We start from the raw sequence: 16,639 nt of genomic DNA, 5'->3' as shown, positions 1-16,639 counted from the left end.
TTGTGACCTCTTTAACTATTTCTAAGTCCAGAAAAAGCCCAGGAGCTTGGCAGTCTATTTCTACTGAATTTTTTTGGTAAAGGACAGTTATAAATTACTTGTGCAATTAAATACAAAGAAGTCCGTAGTTCCTGAACCAAATGATCAATCTTAACACCGTGTAAAGACAAGCAGATATCACGTGCCTGCTGGTACAACGCGGAAGGGAGGGTTCTTGCCAAGAATTTGAACCTGGTTCTTATCAGGCCTCCAGAGCTACCCACTGGTTTACAACAAACACAGGACACAAGGGAACACCCTAAGTGACACTTAAGGATGCAGTCAGTAAAATCCAGATGGGGGACACTACAGAATAACAAGAAAAAGGAAAAAAGGAGGTGGATGAAACATTATTAGCTCATGCATGTATGAGTGGACCCCCCCCTCTGGACCCGTATTTGAACAAACCAACTTAACAAAAGTCTCTAAGATGGTAGAGAAGAGGGGAGCACTGTCTAGACTGCTAATACTAAGGAAATATTAAGTGATTTGCTTGTTTCTAACAGAGTCTTTATCTTTTCAAGTTACAGGCTGTAGTGAACTGATATATGGCAAAGCTGGGAACTGGTAACCGGAGAGATTCTTATTCTGTTTTGCAGATGTTTAAAACTCCCACAATGAAAAGCTTAGAGCAAGTCTGTGGGCCTGCCCTCCGCATCTCTCCCAGGTACCCACCAAATGTCCATTTGAGCTGGGAATGATCTTACATGAGCCTAAAGCATCTTCAATGATCTGCTCACCTGTCGATGAACTGATCGATAATGACAATATCACCAGGTTGAATCTCTTCCCTCAAAGAACCGCAAGCTGTGGTCACTATGACATGTGTACAGCCCTCCTCCTTCAGAGCCCAGATGTTCGCCTGGTAGTTGACTTTGGAAGGCATGATGCTGTGCTGTCTCCCATGCCTGTGGGAAGAATACAGCAGATGAGTGAGCAGGGCACTCGAATACTGTTAGAATAGAAGCAGTATTTCATAGAGTTAAAATTATTCTGGGCTGCTTGGGGCGCCTGGGTGGCGCAGTCGGTTAAGCGTCCGACTTCAGCCAGGTCACGATCTCGCGGTCCGTGAGTTCGAGCCCCGCGTCGGGCTCTGGGCTGATGGCTCAGAGCCTGGAGCCTGTTTCCGATTCTGTGTCTCCCTCTCTCTCTGCCCCTCCCCCATTCATGCTCTGTCTCTCTCTGTCCCAAAAATAAATAAACATTGAAAAAAAAAAAATTAAAAAAAAAAAAAAAAAAAAATTATTCTGGGCTGCTTGAAAAACTACCAATACTACATGGAATGTTCCACCACAGAAAGGCAAAGTGTCAAGTCCAGTGTCCTTTACATGTGGTAATACAGAGGTAAGCTTTCAAGGAAGTAACCGAGAACACACAAATCTCTTTCTAGAATGACGATTAAGTTTGAGCTTTGGAGTAAAACTGCCTGGGTCCAAATCCTAGCATTGCCATTTACTACTGGGGTGATCTCATCACAGCCACTCAGCTCTCTCAGCCCAGTTTTTTTCATCTGTAAAATGGATATTACCTGCACCATAGATTGTTATTAAATATCCCTTGTATCATCCCATATTTATATTAAAAAAGAAAACTTTAATCTTTACCAACAGAATTATGTAAAACATCAAAATGCTCTGTATATAATGTCAGACTTATCAGGGAATAGCTTATCAGGGTTTTTATCCTGAGTTGACAGATGACTTCTCAGAAGGTAGAGGTTCATGAATGCCCAGAAAGTTGCATTTTCCTAAGACTGGTCTTCAAAACACTAAAAAGATTTTCAAAAGAAAACCAAAAACCAAAAGTAGGCAAGAGGGGTGGGTGGCTCAGTCAGTTAAGTGTCTGATTTCGGGTCAGGTCATGATCTCATGGTCCATGAGTTCGAGCCCCACATAGGGGTTCTGTGCTGACAGCTCTGAGCCTGGAGCCTGCTTCGGATTCTGTGTCTCCCTTCTCTGCCCCTCCCCTGCTTGCTCTCTGTCTCTCTCTCTCTCTCAAAAATGAATAAACATTTAAAAAAAAAAGCAGTTAGGAAACACTGCACTAGACATGCACGAGGGTGGCTTAGTTGGTAAGCATACAACTCTTGATCTCAGGGTTGTGAGTTCGAGCCCATGTTGGGTGTAGGGATTACTCAAAAGTAAAATCTTTAGGGGTGCCTGGGTGGCTCAGTCCTTAAGCATCTGACTTCGGCTCAGGTCATGACTCACGGTTCTTGAGTTCGAGCCCCACATCAGGTGAGCTTGAGCCCCGCTCAAGCCCCGCTTTGGGTGAGCCTTGCTTCTCTCTCTCTCTCTTTCTCTGCCCCTAGCTCACTCGTGCCCTCTCACTCTCAAATAAAAAAAAAATTTTTTTTTAAAGTAAAATGAAATAAAATCTTAAAAAAAAAAAAAAGAAACACTACATTAGAGGGACAAATAGTTCACAGTCCATCACAATTCAGTTCAATTGGCAGTAGTATAAAAGCCTCACCATGGGGCCACACCACTAGCTGTTTTCTCTTAGAGCCTGGAAAAAATTAATCAATCCTCCCGCAATGACCACAGACCAACAAAGAATTTTGCCTGAAATCAACCCATGTAACCATCTAAACCTAAATTTAGTTTTACTGAATTCAGCAAAGTCACTTCTGTTTTAAAAATGTGGTGTGGCAGACAGGGGCACCTGGGTGGCTCAATCAGTTGGGCGTCCCGACTTCAGCTCACGTCATGATCTCATGGTTTGTGAGTTTGAGCCCCGCATTGGGCTGGCTGTGTGCTGAGAGCTCACAGCCTGGAGCCTGTTTTGGATTCTGTGTCTGTCTGTCTGTCTCTCTCTCTCTCTGCCCCTCCCTGGTTCTCAAGGTCTCTCTCTCAAAAATAAATAAACATTAAAAATATATTTTTTTAAAAAGGGGTGTGGCAAACAGACTCTAGGGTGATCCCCGTTTTCACGCTCCACCTAATTCCCTCCTCCCTCCACTGCAGGTGGATGTGAGATTTGCTTCCAGCCAATGGGCTACACCAGAGGTGTTGGGGTCACTCTCCTGACTAGGTTTCACCTGGCCAGCATGTACTAGAGCACACCCTCCTTCTGGCCTTGAGGAAGCAGGCTGCTATCCTATGACCTACGCCCCCGGAACTGAATTCTGCCAACAAGCACTTAAGCCTGAATGAGGACCCGGAGCTCCAAATGTTGAGAACAAGTGCTGAGTGTACCTTGTGTGACCTTGTGTGACCCTGAACACAGGAGTCAGCTAAGCTGCACCCATACTCCTGGGGCTCAGAAAGTGTGTATTGTTTTAAGCTGCTAAATTTGTGCTAATTTGTTCTACAGCAACAGAAAACTAATCTATGTAGTCTAATTTCCAACCATGTGATAAAAATGATTTGCCCCCTCTGTAATAGTGGAATAGTCCTAGCCTGGTCAAGAAAACAGAGTGTGGATACCAAAGGGAACCCACTCCCCGCAAACCTAGAACTGTTACTACACCAGGGGTCGTGAATGAAGCAGTCTGCCTTATTAGAAGAAAAACAATGGGGGTGGCTGGGTGACTCAGTCAGTTGAGCGACTAACTCTTTTGATTTCAGCTCAGGTCATGATCCCAGGGTTGTGGGATCAAGTCCTGCGTCAGGCTCAAAGCTGAGCATGGAGCCTGCTTGAGATATTCTCTTTCTCTCTCTCTCTCTCTCTCTCTCTCTCTCTCTCTCTCTCTCTCTCTCCCTCCCTCCTTCCGCCCCTCTCCCCTGCTTACAAATACACTCTTACTCTCTAAAATAAATTTTTTAAAAAAGAAGAGAAACAACGGACATGAGAAAGCCTCTCTCCTCTTGAAGTTAGAACTGAAACCAGAAGCTTCAATTTTTGTCGGACTTGCTGTACTGCTCATTAATTACTCTAACCACTTGCCTAGTCTAAGGGGGGTGGGGTGAGATCTCTGTTCTCCAGAGTCCAGATAATTTACCCCAAAACCATAAGTAGTAAATAAAGGTGACCGAGAGGCTCTGGCTCCACCAGCACATAAAAACTCAATCCTGTGTCATTACTCTCTCCAGAATTCAGGTCAAATTTAAATCTTCCTTTGGTACCAACATTCAAAAAGCTTAGAATATCTTACCTTGCAAGGAGGACGCAGTCCACATTCTTTATCTTCCCCAAAATTAAGGCATCAGAAGGCTGAACATAATGAAAAATGGTTACAACCCAGTGACGTGGATACACTCATATATAAACAATTTAAAAACTGCCACTTCCATTGTTCAACCACAAAAGGATTCGTGAGAACTTGGAAGATATGCTTTTAAAGAAGTACAAGAGTCTATATTTGATTAACTTAGTCACTAATACTGAGCCTTCTACAAGCACAGAAAGTCACAGGACCTGGAGAGCTGCCTTGGGTGCATGGGGTAGACCGCACTTAGCAAGAACTATTTGTAGCCAAGCGCCCCGGGGATTCTGATGTCACTTACACTGATCAAAGAGAGAGGTGTCAAGGGTATTGGGCGGGTACAAGAACAGGTGCAGAAAGGAGTTCGCTGTCACAGAATTTAAGGACTCCGCACTGGAACAGTTTGCCATGTTAACCAGGTCTAAGATGGTCATGGGACGATCTGAGATAATGGAGAGGAAGGTCCTGACAACTTGAAGGGGGCGGGGGGGGGGGGGTGTTAAGAAAACAGGAGACCGTGAAGTGAGCCAAGGCAAAAGCAGGACTTAGAGAACACAAGGTCAATCTATAGCCTTGGATGAAAAGGAGGACTGGGTTGAGACTGCCAGATGCAGGGATCTTACAGGACCAGGAGAACCATCGAGTTTGGAAGCAGCACTATGGAATTAGAAGGTAGACACCTCATCCTAGCTGGATGACACAAGAGCTGGAAGAACAAATAGCCTCCATGCAACAGAAAAGGAGTGTTTTATTTCCAGTTTAGTTATGCTATTGTGTTCTGCATCCTCAGGAAATCCCCCCTTTGGGCCAGGGCTTACTGAGAAGAGGCCACTTTGCATTATTTGCTACCGTGTGTCATCAGTCTGTCTCCAAAATTAGTATGGAAGACACACAGGCCCCAATTAGAAGCTGATTTGAATGCAGAGGTCTGAAGAAGTGCAGTTGCGGTCTCTGAAATGAGTATCTGGCTTCTAGAGATAAAAATTGAGAAGTTGTGTGTGCACGTTCAAAAGCCATGTTCTCAATCCTGTGAAGTCCAAGGCACTCTTAGGGACATGGTCTCAGCTGGCAGAGCCCAATGACAGGAATACTGGCCCCTCTCAGCCGGGGGCAGAGAGCCCTGTGCTGCCACGACAAAAGCAATTTAAAAAAAGTTCTTTTTAACTTAAAAACCAAGCCAGCAAGAAGAAAGGAAGAGGCCGGAATGTCTCTGCTAACTGGATATGAACCTTGCCAAATGGAGTATCCACGTATTTTTCTGTTCGTCCTTCCAAGATCTCAGGATCATCCAGGCCTGTTCCACCAATTATTCCAATCTAAAGGAGACAATAAGAAAACGACATATTTGGTCATTTTTCATTGTAAACAAAACCATTATTTCATGCAAGTTCATTTATTCATACATATATGCTCTTCACCATTCCTGCTAAGTCCTAGTTATTTTTAAAAAACTGAACATCACAGGGGTGCCTGGGTGGCTCAGTCGGTTGAGCATCTGACTTCCGCCCAGGTCATGATCTCACGGTCTGTGAGTTCGAGCCCCGCGTCGGGCTCTGTGCTGACAGCTCAGAGCCTGGAGAGTGTTTCAGATTCTGTGTCTCCTGCTCTCTATGATCCTCCCCCGTTCATGCTCTGTCTCTTTCTGTCTCAAAAATAAATAAACGTTAAAAAAAAAAAATTAAAAAAAAAAACTGAACATCACAGAAACACAATCACTCATTCAATACACATTTGAGAGCCTTCTGTATTCCAGAAATAACCAATACATGGGACATATTTTGGACTATATGACATTTGTTTCTGACTATGGGAATAACAAAGGTAGCATAGAAAGGTACTTTAACTAGCTTAAGTTAGAAAAGCAAACCTAAAAATGAGGCATGTGGTTCTAACCAATCTTGTTTTCTCTACTAAATGGGTTATGGAGTAAGGAATGCTCAAAAGACGGCCAGGACAGAAAATATTCTGTATCCCCATCCAGTAATGATTTCTCTTCATTATGCCATTTGATTAAGAAACAAGAAAGATTTTCTTTCCTAGGCCACTGAAATCACAGAGCTGTAACAGATCATGATAGAAGAGTCTGAAAAAGTATAAAAAGTTAGCTTCATGTATATTTATAAAATCAAACTATCCTTCATATATATATAAATATAAATAAGTAATGCAAGTTCTAAATTAAAAAAAATTTTTTTTAAAGTTTTTTGTTTTAACGTTTATTTATTATTGAGAGAGAGAGAGAGAGACAGAGCATGAGCATGGGAGGGGCAGAGAGAGGGGGAGACACAGAATCCGAAGGAGGCTCCAGGCCCCGAACTGTTAGCATAGAGCCCAATGCGGGGCTCAAACTCAATACTGGCGAGATCATGACCTGAGCCGAAGTTGGACGCTTAACTGACTGAGCCACCCAGGCGCCCCTAAAATTTTTTTAATGTTTATTTATTTTTGAGAGAGAAAGAGCGAGAGGGGGAGGGACAGAAAGAGGGAGATACAGAATCCAAAGGAGGCTCCAGGCTCTGAGCTGTCAGCACAGAGCCCAATGAGGGGCTCAAACTTGTAAACTGTGAGATCATGACCTGAGCCGAAGTCAGACGCTTAACTGACTGGGCCACCCAGGCACCCCAACAAGTTCTAAATTTTTTAAGTTCAAGTGTTGTATTGCATTTTCCAGAGATGAACTTATTAGTCCTTGTCTCCAGGTGCTAATCGGAGTTACAGGAACCTGATACTGCAATTCCAGAGTTAATTTAATTTGATGACTAAGAAACACAAACAAGAATAATTACAAAGACAACTAAATATTAACTGAACAGTTAACTAAAACTTCAATGACTGAAATCATTCAGGTTTCCTGGGCTGACAGTTCCTCAAAGAGAAACAGGATTTAAATTACTGATGACAGGTTAAAGAGAGGACACTTTACTAGAAACTGAATGGAAAGTGACCTGCACGTTTTCCTTTTTTTCAACAAAAAGCTTTAAATCTATTGTCACTGGAGTAAAATTTCTACTAAATGAAAGAAAGCAGCTCCTTGAGAAAAAATTCCAGAGTTAAGAATTAACTGAACATCTGAGTGATTTTCAGATCAAGTGACACAAGTTGACTTCTATTTAATATGTGGGAAAATGGCCACCTCTCTGGCCCGCGGTTTTCTGGAAGGAAAACCAAACAGAATAAAACAACACAGGTAATTTAGTGAGATTTTACTGAAGAACTGCTAGTTACAGGATCCAGACCTTTGAAAATATCCCCCCAACGTCCTCAAGTGGCTAAACCAGTTTTTGAAGTTGGTGCCACCTTGTGGTATGTTAAAACCACAGCAGGTTACACATTCGATGCCGACCCCACATTTCTCTCGTACCTTGCTACCACATAAGACAAAACCCACATTGCAGTTTTGAAATCAACAGAAATGTTCATTTAAGTCAGTCCATTTAAACCATGCCAATTTTGATAGAAAAAAAAGTTTTTAAATTCGGTTTTATATAATCCTAACCCTTCCTTCCGCTGGGCCAGGGCATCTCACGTCCGGATTCAATACTGGATTCTCAGACTTGTACATACAAGACAACACAGACTTTGTTGTGAAACCACCTCGGTTTGGGGGAAGCTAGCCCAGCCTCGCAGCAGCGATGAAGAAATGCCAACCAGGGATCCTGCTGAAGTTTGGAACCCCTGGGCCCGCTGTCAGCAGCCCCAAGCTTCAGTCCGCAGCACCCTGGCTGCATGACTGCATTCGGTAGCTGGTAACTCAGCCCTCAGAGAGGAACACGTAGTTTCACTGGGCATGAAAGCAAGAGCTGCTACCGCTCCCCAGAAGGTTGGAACAGGGTCTCGGGCACTGGAATTATCTATAGGTGAACACATCCAGTCATCTAACCGGCTCCAATTATTCATGGAAAACCACATCTCAAAAGGGATACAGAACACATGTAGCAAACTGCGTACTGCCATATCATATCGGGGAAATAGACCTCTAACCATTTTTCTGCTGAGGAGGGAGGCCAGCAGTGCCAGAATGGGGCAATGTTGCCACCTGCTGGCTCCACAGCAAAGTACAACTAGGAGGGAACTCTCTCAAGCACCCATGGCCTAACTGGGTGTCACATGGAGCCTCTCAATTCAACAGTCCATCTAGTACCTGCCTTGGTAATGCCTTAGTGATGAAGTAACTGTGTCTGAGTACTTACAAGTCACAGGCATTAGGCTGAGTGTTTCAGATGCCTTACCTCAAATGATCTTCACAACCACCCTGCAAGACAGGCCCCACAGTGTCACAGTCACTTTACCAAAGACAAAAAAAAAAAAAAAAAGCATCAGATTAAGAAACTTGTCCAAGAAGTAAGGAGCAAAGCTGGAATAGGAACCTAGGTCTTCCACGCTCAACTACAACGATGTACTACTACCTTCCAATATCCCCTGGAGTCCTTTACAGCATCATACCGTACTGGGAAAGTTTTTCTGTCTCCGTGTATTAAGGAAACTGATGTCCAGAGAGGTCAAATTCTGGACCGGGGTCACAGAGCGAACAGAAATAATGACTCTGGCATCTACGCAAACACCTAAGAAGGGAGGGGACTCTCCATCAGTGACTTCATCCACACTCAGGAAGCAACGACAGGACCTTACCAGGCCTCTGGGTCAGAAGCATCAGCCCTCCATCCAGGAAACCCTAGACTGCTAGAAATAAATATGTTTGGAGACAAGGATGGAATTCCTAGGTCACTTTACACCAGATAAAGTTCTAAAATAGGACCCCCGCCCCCCGCCCCAACCTGGTCAATCATGGTCACTGCCAAATTATAACAGCTACTGGTTCATTCCATACTTTCCCACTGAGAGACCACCGAGTCAACTTCCTTCAAAAGAGAAGAGAGTTTGACTTCCTGAGAGTACAAAAGCATTTTATCTAAATGTTGGCTTACCTGGCCAGAATGGTTATTTCCAGCAATGCTAAAAGGGCTCACACTAACCCCCTATCCTGTGTCCTTTTCCCCTGGTACCTAGACCTAGGAGATTTCACATATCCCACTTGGTTTCAAGAACCACTCACCATCACTGTGAGGCCCAGATACACTACCTGAAGGAACCTAGCACTCCACGACGGCATTCTCAAAACACCGTAACCCCAAGCAGTTGAGACTAGCTCCTGCCAGAGAGGTGGTCTTCCTCTGAGTGCTTCAAGCTCACGAGGAGGCAAGAAGGCCAGAGCTCAAGCTGGCAGCAATCCCTGATCTGAGCATTTCAGTCCTGCAGCCCCGGCTGCCGTTGACCTATTTGGCAAGCACAAGAGACAAAAGTTCTCCTTTAATTGAGCCAACCTGGCTTTGAGCCTCCCAGGGCCTTGCAAAATCCCAGAAGCCCAGCTGTATGGGGACAGAGTGGCCAAATGTCTCAGTCTGGGTGGCCTGTTGAAAACCTGCAATACGGTCCAGATAGCTGGTGGCTCCATCTCGGACAAGATGCCCTTCTCCGTAAGCCACTCTTGTAGGTGATGGTTATGGGCTGAACTGGTTCCCCCCAAATCCGTATTTTGAAGCACTAATATCTAATATCTCAGAATGCAACTCTTTTTGGAAATAGGATCTTTGTTGAGGTAATTAAAGTTAAATGAAGTCACAGGAAGGGCCCTAATCCACTACGACTGGTATCCCTATAAAACAAGATTAGGAACACAAACACACAGAGGGAAGACCGTGTGAGGCACAGGAAGCTGGCTGACTGCAAGCCAAGGAGAGGCCTCAGAAGCAACCAACCGTGCTGACACCTGGATCTTGGCCTCCCAGCCTCCAGACAATGAATAAATGTCTGTTGCCTAAGTAACAGTTTGTGGTACTTTGCTATGGCGGCACTGAGAAACTAATCTGGTCATGTGATATTCTGATCAGAGATAACCTTGGGGCTCAGAACATCCGTAGCTTTACTTAACCAACCACCCCTTGCAAAGTCAGGATGTTTATTCTAATGGGTAGACACCCCCCTTGAAGATATAATTCACCTCCTGAAATGGCCAATTTTTTTTTCTTTTTTGAGAAGGATTTTCCTCAATGCTAATTGTATTCTGTAGAGCTTTCCTTCCCTTGTGGCACAGCAGCAGGAATGTTCCCGGTGTTCCCCCTGGGTCAGCTCCCGGATACGAGAATCCTGCAGGGAACTTTCAATACTGAAGCTCAGGTCCAAGATTCCAGAGACTCTGATTAACCGGGCAAGGCAAGGTTTGTGTTCTTAAAGCTCCTCAGGTAGTTCTAATGTGCAGCCAGAAATGAGCACCCCCACCCTATGGCCCAGACCACGAATTGCCAAAATCTGGACTAGCTGAGGCTAAATAAATAACGCTCCTGAAAGAGATCCTGTCTGTGTCCTAAGCCCCAGAACCTGTGAATGTTACCTTACTGGATTAAGTTACAAATCTCGAGACAGGGAGATTATCCTGGATTATCTGGGTAGGCCCTAAATATCCTTATAAGATGGTCAAATGGGAAAGAAGGTGACGTGATCCGGGGCCATGAGCCAAGGAACACTGGTGATCTCTAGATGCTGGAAAAGCAAGGGACCGGACTCTCCCTTGGATCTTCCAAGAGGAGCCACTTACTGACACTCCCATTTTAGCCCAGTTAGGACTCATTCTTGCACTTCTAACCTCCAGAACTGCGAGAAAATACATCTGCATTGTTTTAAGCCATCCAGTCTGTGTAACGGTTATAGCAGCCATGGGAAACTAGAACACCAAGAAGCGTCTGAAGAGCTTGTTAAGAATGCAGAAACCTGGCCTTTTCAAAGCTCCCTGGGTCAGCAGCTATCACACTCTAGTGGGCTTCTGAATACACTGAGGCTCTTTAAAACCAAGATTGTTGGACCCCCCAACCCCCAGAGGTTCTGATTCAGCAGGCCTGGGGTAGGCCTGATAACATGCATTTCTAACAAATCCCCAAGGTGGGTGCAGATGCATCATCCACTTTGAAAACGATTGCTTTAGATGTTTCTGAGGCACAGACTAGAATACCATGATCATGGGGCACCTGGTGGTTCAGTCGGTTAAGCGTCCTGACTTAGGCTCAGGTCATGATCTCGCAGTTCAAGGGTTTGAGCCCCGCGTTGGGCTCTGTGCTGACAGCTCAGAGCCTGGAGCCTGCTTTAGATTCTGTGTCTCCCTCTCTCTGTCTCTCTCTCTCTCTGCCCCTCCCCTGCTCACGCTTTCTCTCTCTCAAAAATAAACATTAAAAAAAATTAAAAAATAGAATACCATGATCACAATCACAGTTAGGGATTAGAGTCCATTGGACACAAAAATTTATATCACCTGTTTGCTCATCGGTACTGAAAAGGAGATCCTTAATCTATAGAATGATGAGAATCAAGTGAAATAATGCATTAATATCTGTCACCGTTTCTGTATATCTTCCCACTTCCAGCAAAAACAAAACAAAAATGAACATCCCTCGAAGCAACAACAAAAAGCCCCCTATTGCTTGGTCTTTCTCTGCCGGTCGGAATGCAAACTGGGCTGCTCCCGCATCTCCTCACCAGGTAGTCTCTGCCTCAGGGATCTGGCCCAGGTCCCTCAACCCAGCGTGTACTGGCTCTCCTGGGAGTGTCGGGAAACCCATGGGGACACTTCTGGCTGCCACAACAAGGGGGCAGGAGCACCACTGGCATTTTGTGGGGAGGCATCCAAGACGCACTATTATGCCTGGCAATGCTCAGGGCGGCCCTACAAGCATCCTGTCCAAAATGCCACTGTGACCCCAGGCAAAAAATGAAGGCTCCGTGGCCTCTAGCTTCCAGTTGGGGCCTGGTTTCAGAGAGTCGCTCAAGGACTCTCAGTCTGAAGGCCTCTGCCAGCCACACTCAGGCAGCCAAAAGGAGAGCTCAAAAGGCCCATTCATCACAGTCTAGACTCCGTGACTTGCCTGTCTCTCTCCATACCATTTTGTTGATAGCTCACTGCACACTTATGATGGAACCGTATTTCCTCCTTGTGATAACAACCGTGATTAATAAGGCTTATTTTTAATCCCCCAGAGCAGCTGCCTGGGGGAACCATAGCCAGCTGAAAGAGCCCTTTAGAATGTTCTGTATGGGTGCCAAAAACCAGTTTAGCCCTCTGCATGGTCATACGTACAACCTGCCCGTGACTGATGTTGGAGGATGATGTCTCCCTGAGATCCTCTCAGACAACAGCTATCCTTAATAGTAACATGGGAGAGCAGCCAGTGGGCACGGGCAGGGGGGTGCAGGCTGCATGATCTCTCTACTCACACAATAAAACAGGACATGTCGTATTTTGGAACTGCCTCACATCTAGTTGGGGTCACACCGGGCTCTGGGCCCAATTCTATCACTATCTAGGTCCAGCTGTATAGTCCTGGACACCTTAGTCGACCCTTCCAGGCCTCAGCTTTATGTCCACAAAAAGGGTCTGTGTGGCTATGTGGTCTTAAGAAATGTTCCAGCTCTACATTTCACAATCTGGGGACAGGGTATGGTTTTTAGAGCCCATTTTGCTCTGCACGCTGGCACCTTTTGTCTCCTGCATAGGACGTAGCCTCAGCAGTCTGAGGGATTTGGCGTTGCCATCATGGTTTCTCAAAGCACAGCAGTCACCTTTCTAAGCTCAAAGAGCAATCAGCCAGCAGGCCTAGCACTATTTGTCCCTCTTAATTTTATATTCAGCAGCTCGCCAAGACCAAAGATATACGTCATTCAGTATTTACATCAGGGCTCTAGTCAATGCCCGTTCTGCACTTAAGTGTACTGCACTAATTTCACAGGGATTGTGTGACTGGAGAATGTCAAACAAGACTGAAGGGAGGCTGTTTCCATAACCATCCTTCTCTGCTCCTAATGTCACTTTAAGTGTACTCCTATAAGGGAAAGGTGATCACTTCCGCTGCTTAGCCACTGAAAGCTGTCATCTAATAAGACCTAGCAAAATAATTGTTGGAGAAAAGACCTGTAAAATTTATTTCAGCTCCCCCACTAATAAGCACTAACATCTAATAAGTTTCAACCATGTGCTAGACAGATTAATTGTCACCATCCCAGCAAACCCTGCAGGAAAATCCCCACTTAAAAGACGGGCACCTACTTTGCTCATAAGTGTGGTAAACATTTTCTGCTTGTCCTCTGCTACTGACAAGGGAGAGGCCTTCTATAAATATTTGTTAAACGCAAGATTCTTTTCAAAATGTCAAAGCTGAGTTTCATGTCTGAGTATGAATGCAACACTCTCTACCCTACCCCTTCTCATTCTAAGTGTCTCATTAAGAGCTGCAAGGGCTAATAAACTCATCACTCTGGCTGAATACACACCGCAGAGATTTGCCTTCTCCCAAAAGAAGTGAACACAAAGGCAGGAATCAGGAGATAACCGAAGAGGGATCTATCCCAGACCTTCCTATCCCATCCGCCAAGAATTTCTAAAGTCAAACAAATTTACTGAGTTCTTAGCCAATCATAAACAACATAGAAGAGATCTGAAGTTTCATCATCAATATTTCCATTGCTCTGTAATTCTACACTCTCTCCCGAGACTACAACCAGGATGTATTTAAAAAGCCCCAGGGAAGCTCGAGGCACCCTTCAGAACTCGGGCCCTCCTCTGGCCAAAGCTTCCACCGAACAAAGATCCCTTGTATGGAGACCTGTGAGGTCTGAGGGTACAAGGAAACCGATCTCTAACTGTTTCAAGGTTGCAAACAAAGCAGCTTAAAGCCAGAGGCCTCCAAACAGGGAGCGGCCCGGTACTCCATTTCGGTGAGGTCAAAAAGTCTCAGAATTCCCCAAGCATTGCGCTGCAGGGAAAACTTCAGGGCAGAAAAGCCCTACGTTTGAAAGCATAAGAAAAAAACCGGAAGCTCGCACAAGTTCAAGCACCCAGTTCTCCCACGTGGGCCGCGGGCAGCGAGCCGAGTTGGAGCGGAAGCTTGAGTACTGCCGGCACCGGGGGCGGGTCTCAGCAGTTGTGGGCGCCCACAATGCTAGTCCAGCAGCTGCCCGCCGGAAAGGAGTGGAGCTGGGGAAGCGTTTTGGGGGGGGGGGGGGTAGTGTGGGGAGCAAGCGCAGCCTCCGCCCACCGCCCTTCTCCACTTGCCCACTCCTGGCGCGGCGCAGGTGCCTCTGAGCCCAAGGTGTGGGGGGAGAGGAGCGAGACTGCAAGCATTCTCTCTCCCCCAGCCCACGCCGCTGGGCCAGCGCCCCCGGGGCCGGGCCCCAGACCCTGCCGCCGTGGCTGGGGCGCACAGGCCCGGCGCGTGGCCCGAAGGCGCGGTCCCCCACCCACCCAGCGGGAGCAGGGCGGACTGCAGCCGCCGAGACGGCTCATCTCACCTTCACCGCCGCGGGGGTGGCACCTGAGGCCATATCTGCGCGGGGAAGCGGCTGCGGTGGCGGACGCGCTGAGTCCGGAGCCGACCGAGTTGTAGTGGTGGCACCGCGCGGAGCAGTGAGGAGTCCCGGGGGAGGCCCTGGCTCCTCCTCTTCCTCCCCGAGACAGCTGGATTGGCTGCTGGTGTGGGAATCGCCCCCGCCACCCCCCTCCTCAATTGGAGGTTCTCGCGTCCGGTCCTTTTGGCAGACCTTTCCGGTTCTCCGCGGTTTCTTTCTCACCCCAGTTCTAAGTAAGGGGTTCACAGTTATGATAATAATAGGGGAGACCGTTAGTTGAGCCGTTGCACTGCCCCAGATTCTGTGCCTTTGCCCTTTAATCAGATCTGTTACCTTTCCAAGATCCCTACGAGGAAGAGCGCCACTCCGTGCTCTGCCCACTGGTAGCTGCAACCTCGGCCTCCTCTGTAAAATCAGGCTGGTCCGTGTTCCAGAAGTTCTCGCGGGAGGGAGACTCCTCTGGAGGAAACTGGCTGTTCACAGACATTCTGCCCAACTGCTAACACCCGGCTGCCGAGACTTGCTCTTCCTACTCTCGCGTCCCAATCGGGGGTGTGCTCCTGTCCCTGAATTCCTAAAGGACCGAGTAGGGATGAGGTTGACGCAAGACTCCGAGGTAACAGAAAGGAAATAAACAGAGTAACCGGCTACAGGATGACCTTTCTGATGTGCATACTATACTCATCTTAAATTTGAGGGGAGCCTTTTGAGGGAATGAGACACTGCCAACCCCCAGTTTAGCTTGATGCAGGCCAAGGCCATCTTTAACCTCTCCCACCCCAGCCAATGTCCAATACACCGAGATTCAGAATCCAGACTCATGGTCTTCATTGTTCGACACCGACTGATCACTCCCGCATCCTCCTGCTGCATGCCCTCCTCCCCAACCATCCCCAAGGCAGAGCACCAGCCCTCCACTGGGATAATCCTTTCCTTTCAAAGTCCCCATCCCTTCCCTGCTGGGATAATCTAGTTGAACCTCCCTTGATGGATTAAACTCTCCTAAACTAAATGCTGGGTGGCAGTAATGTTCTGAGATACAAAAATACTGCACATAAACCTAGGGGTTGGGAGGATGGCTGTGAAAGAATACACTTTCCTCTTTCCCTACAGCAGCAAAGCACTGAAACAAGACACAAGTACACTTTCATTTAAAATATCACTGTGGGGGTGCTGCCCATGTAAGCTGTTTACTGAAATAGTAAAGACTTCCACTCTTTGTTACTTTTTGCTCTAGGTCTACCCTTTCTTAAAATGTTAAGGTTGTTTGTTTATTTTAAGTTATAAAATGAAATGGCTAAAGAATAAATGTAGAAGACGGGGGTGTTCCTTTGAAAAGGCAGAAGGCTGGGAGTCCCTCAAAGATGTAGTTTTCTGGGAGTCTGCTGATTTCTCTACTGGGGAGCAGGAAGCCCAGTGATCAGAAGGGAACCATTGTGGGAAGGAAGATACCCTGGGTATGATTGCTTTGTAACTGGGGGATCTTGACCAACTTCTGTGCTTTAATGTGACCAGCAAGTCCAGTTTCTGTTCTGTGCTGCCTCTCTGCCCAAAGTTAGACCCTGTGAATAGAATGGATCCTGTAAGCATTAGAAGACTCTCAGAGAAGGAGTTGGAAACTTGGAAGGGGTTAAACTGGACTTCTGGACTTTTGTACTGTAACTTGCAGGTCAGGGCTCAAACGTGCTCTTTTTAAAAAATTTTTAATTTTATTTATATTTTGAAAAATGTACATCCAAATTAGCATACAGTGCAACAATGATTTCAGGACTAGATTCCTTAGTGCCCCTTACCCATTTAGCCCATCCCCCCTCCCACAACCCCTCCAGTAACCCTCTGTTTGTTCTCCATATTTATGAGTCTCTTCTGTTTTGTCCCCCTCCCTGTTTTTATATTATTTTTGTTTCCCTTCCCTATGTTCATCTGTTTTGTCTCCTCATATGAGTGAAGTCATATGGTATTTGTCTTTCTCTGACTAATTTCACTTAGCATGATAGCCTCCAGTTCCATCCACGTAGTTGCAAATGGCAAAATTTCATTCTTTTTGATTGCCAAGTAATACTCCAT

At 46.2% G+C, this 16,639-nt stretch overlaps 1 protein-coding gene across 3 annotated transcripts in view; it reads right to left on the bottom strand.

Moving 5' to 3' along the window:
- MTAP (methylthioadenosine phosphorylase) overlaps positions 1-14,932 on the bottom strand; it is a 48,766-nt gene extending 33,834 nt beyond the window's left edge. For 2 of the 3 annotated variants that reach the window (XM_025912105.2, XM_086685403.1), the window contains exons 1-4: positions 14,516-14,673; positions 5,416-5,502; positions 4,136-4,194; positions 780-947 (exon numbers count right to left, since the gene is read on the bottom strand). In XM_025912105.2, coding sequence (XP_025767890.1) covers positions 780-947; positions 4,136-4,194; positions 5,416-5,502; positions 14,516-14,548 — 347 coding nt within the window. In that variant the 5' untranslated portion in view covers positions 14,549-14,673. Of the gene's footprint in view, positions 1-779; positions 948-4,135; positions 4,195-5,415; positions 5,503-14,515 lie in introns of all 3 variants that reach the window. The other variant, XM_086685404.1, reaches the window with a different exon arrangement.
- Between the last annotated feature and the right edge of the window lie 1,707 nt (positions 14,933-16,639).

This window comes from Puma concolor, chromosome D4 (genome assembly GCF_028749965.1).
Source record: "Puma concolor isolate L17-30 chromosome D4, mPumCon1.1.hap2, whole genome shotgun sequence".
NCBI lineage: Eukaryota > Metazoa > Chordata > Mammalia > Carnivora > Felidae > Puma > Puma concolor.
This window is presented reverse-complemented; position numbering and strand designations above follow the sequence as displayed.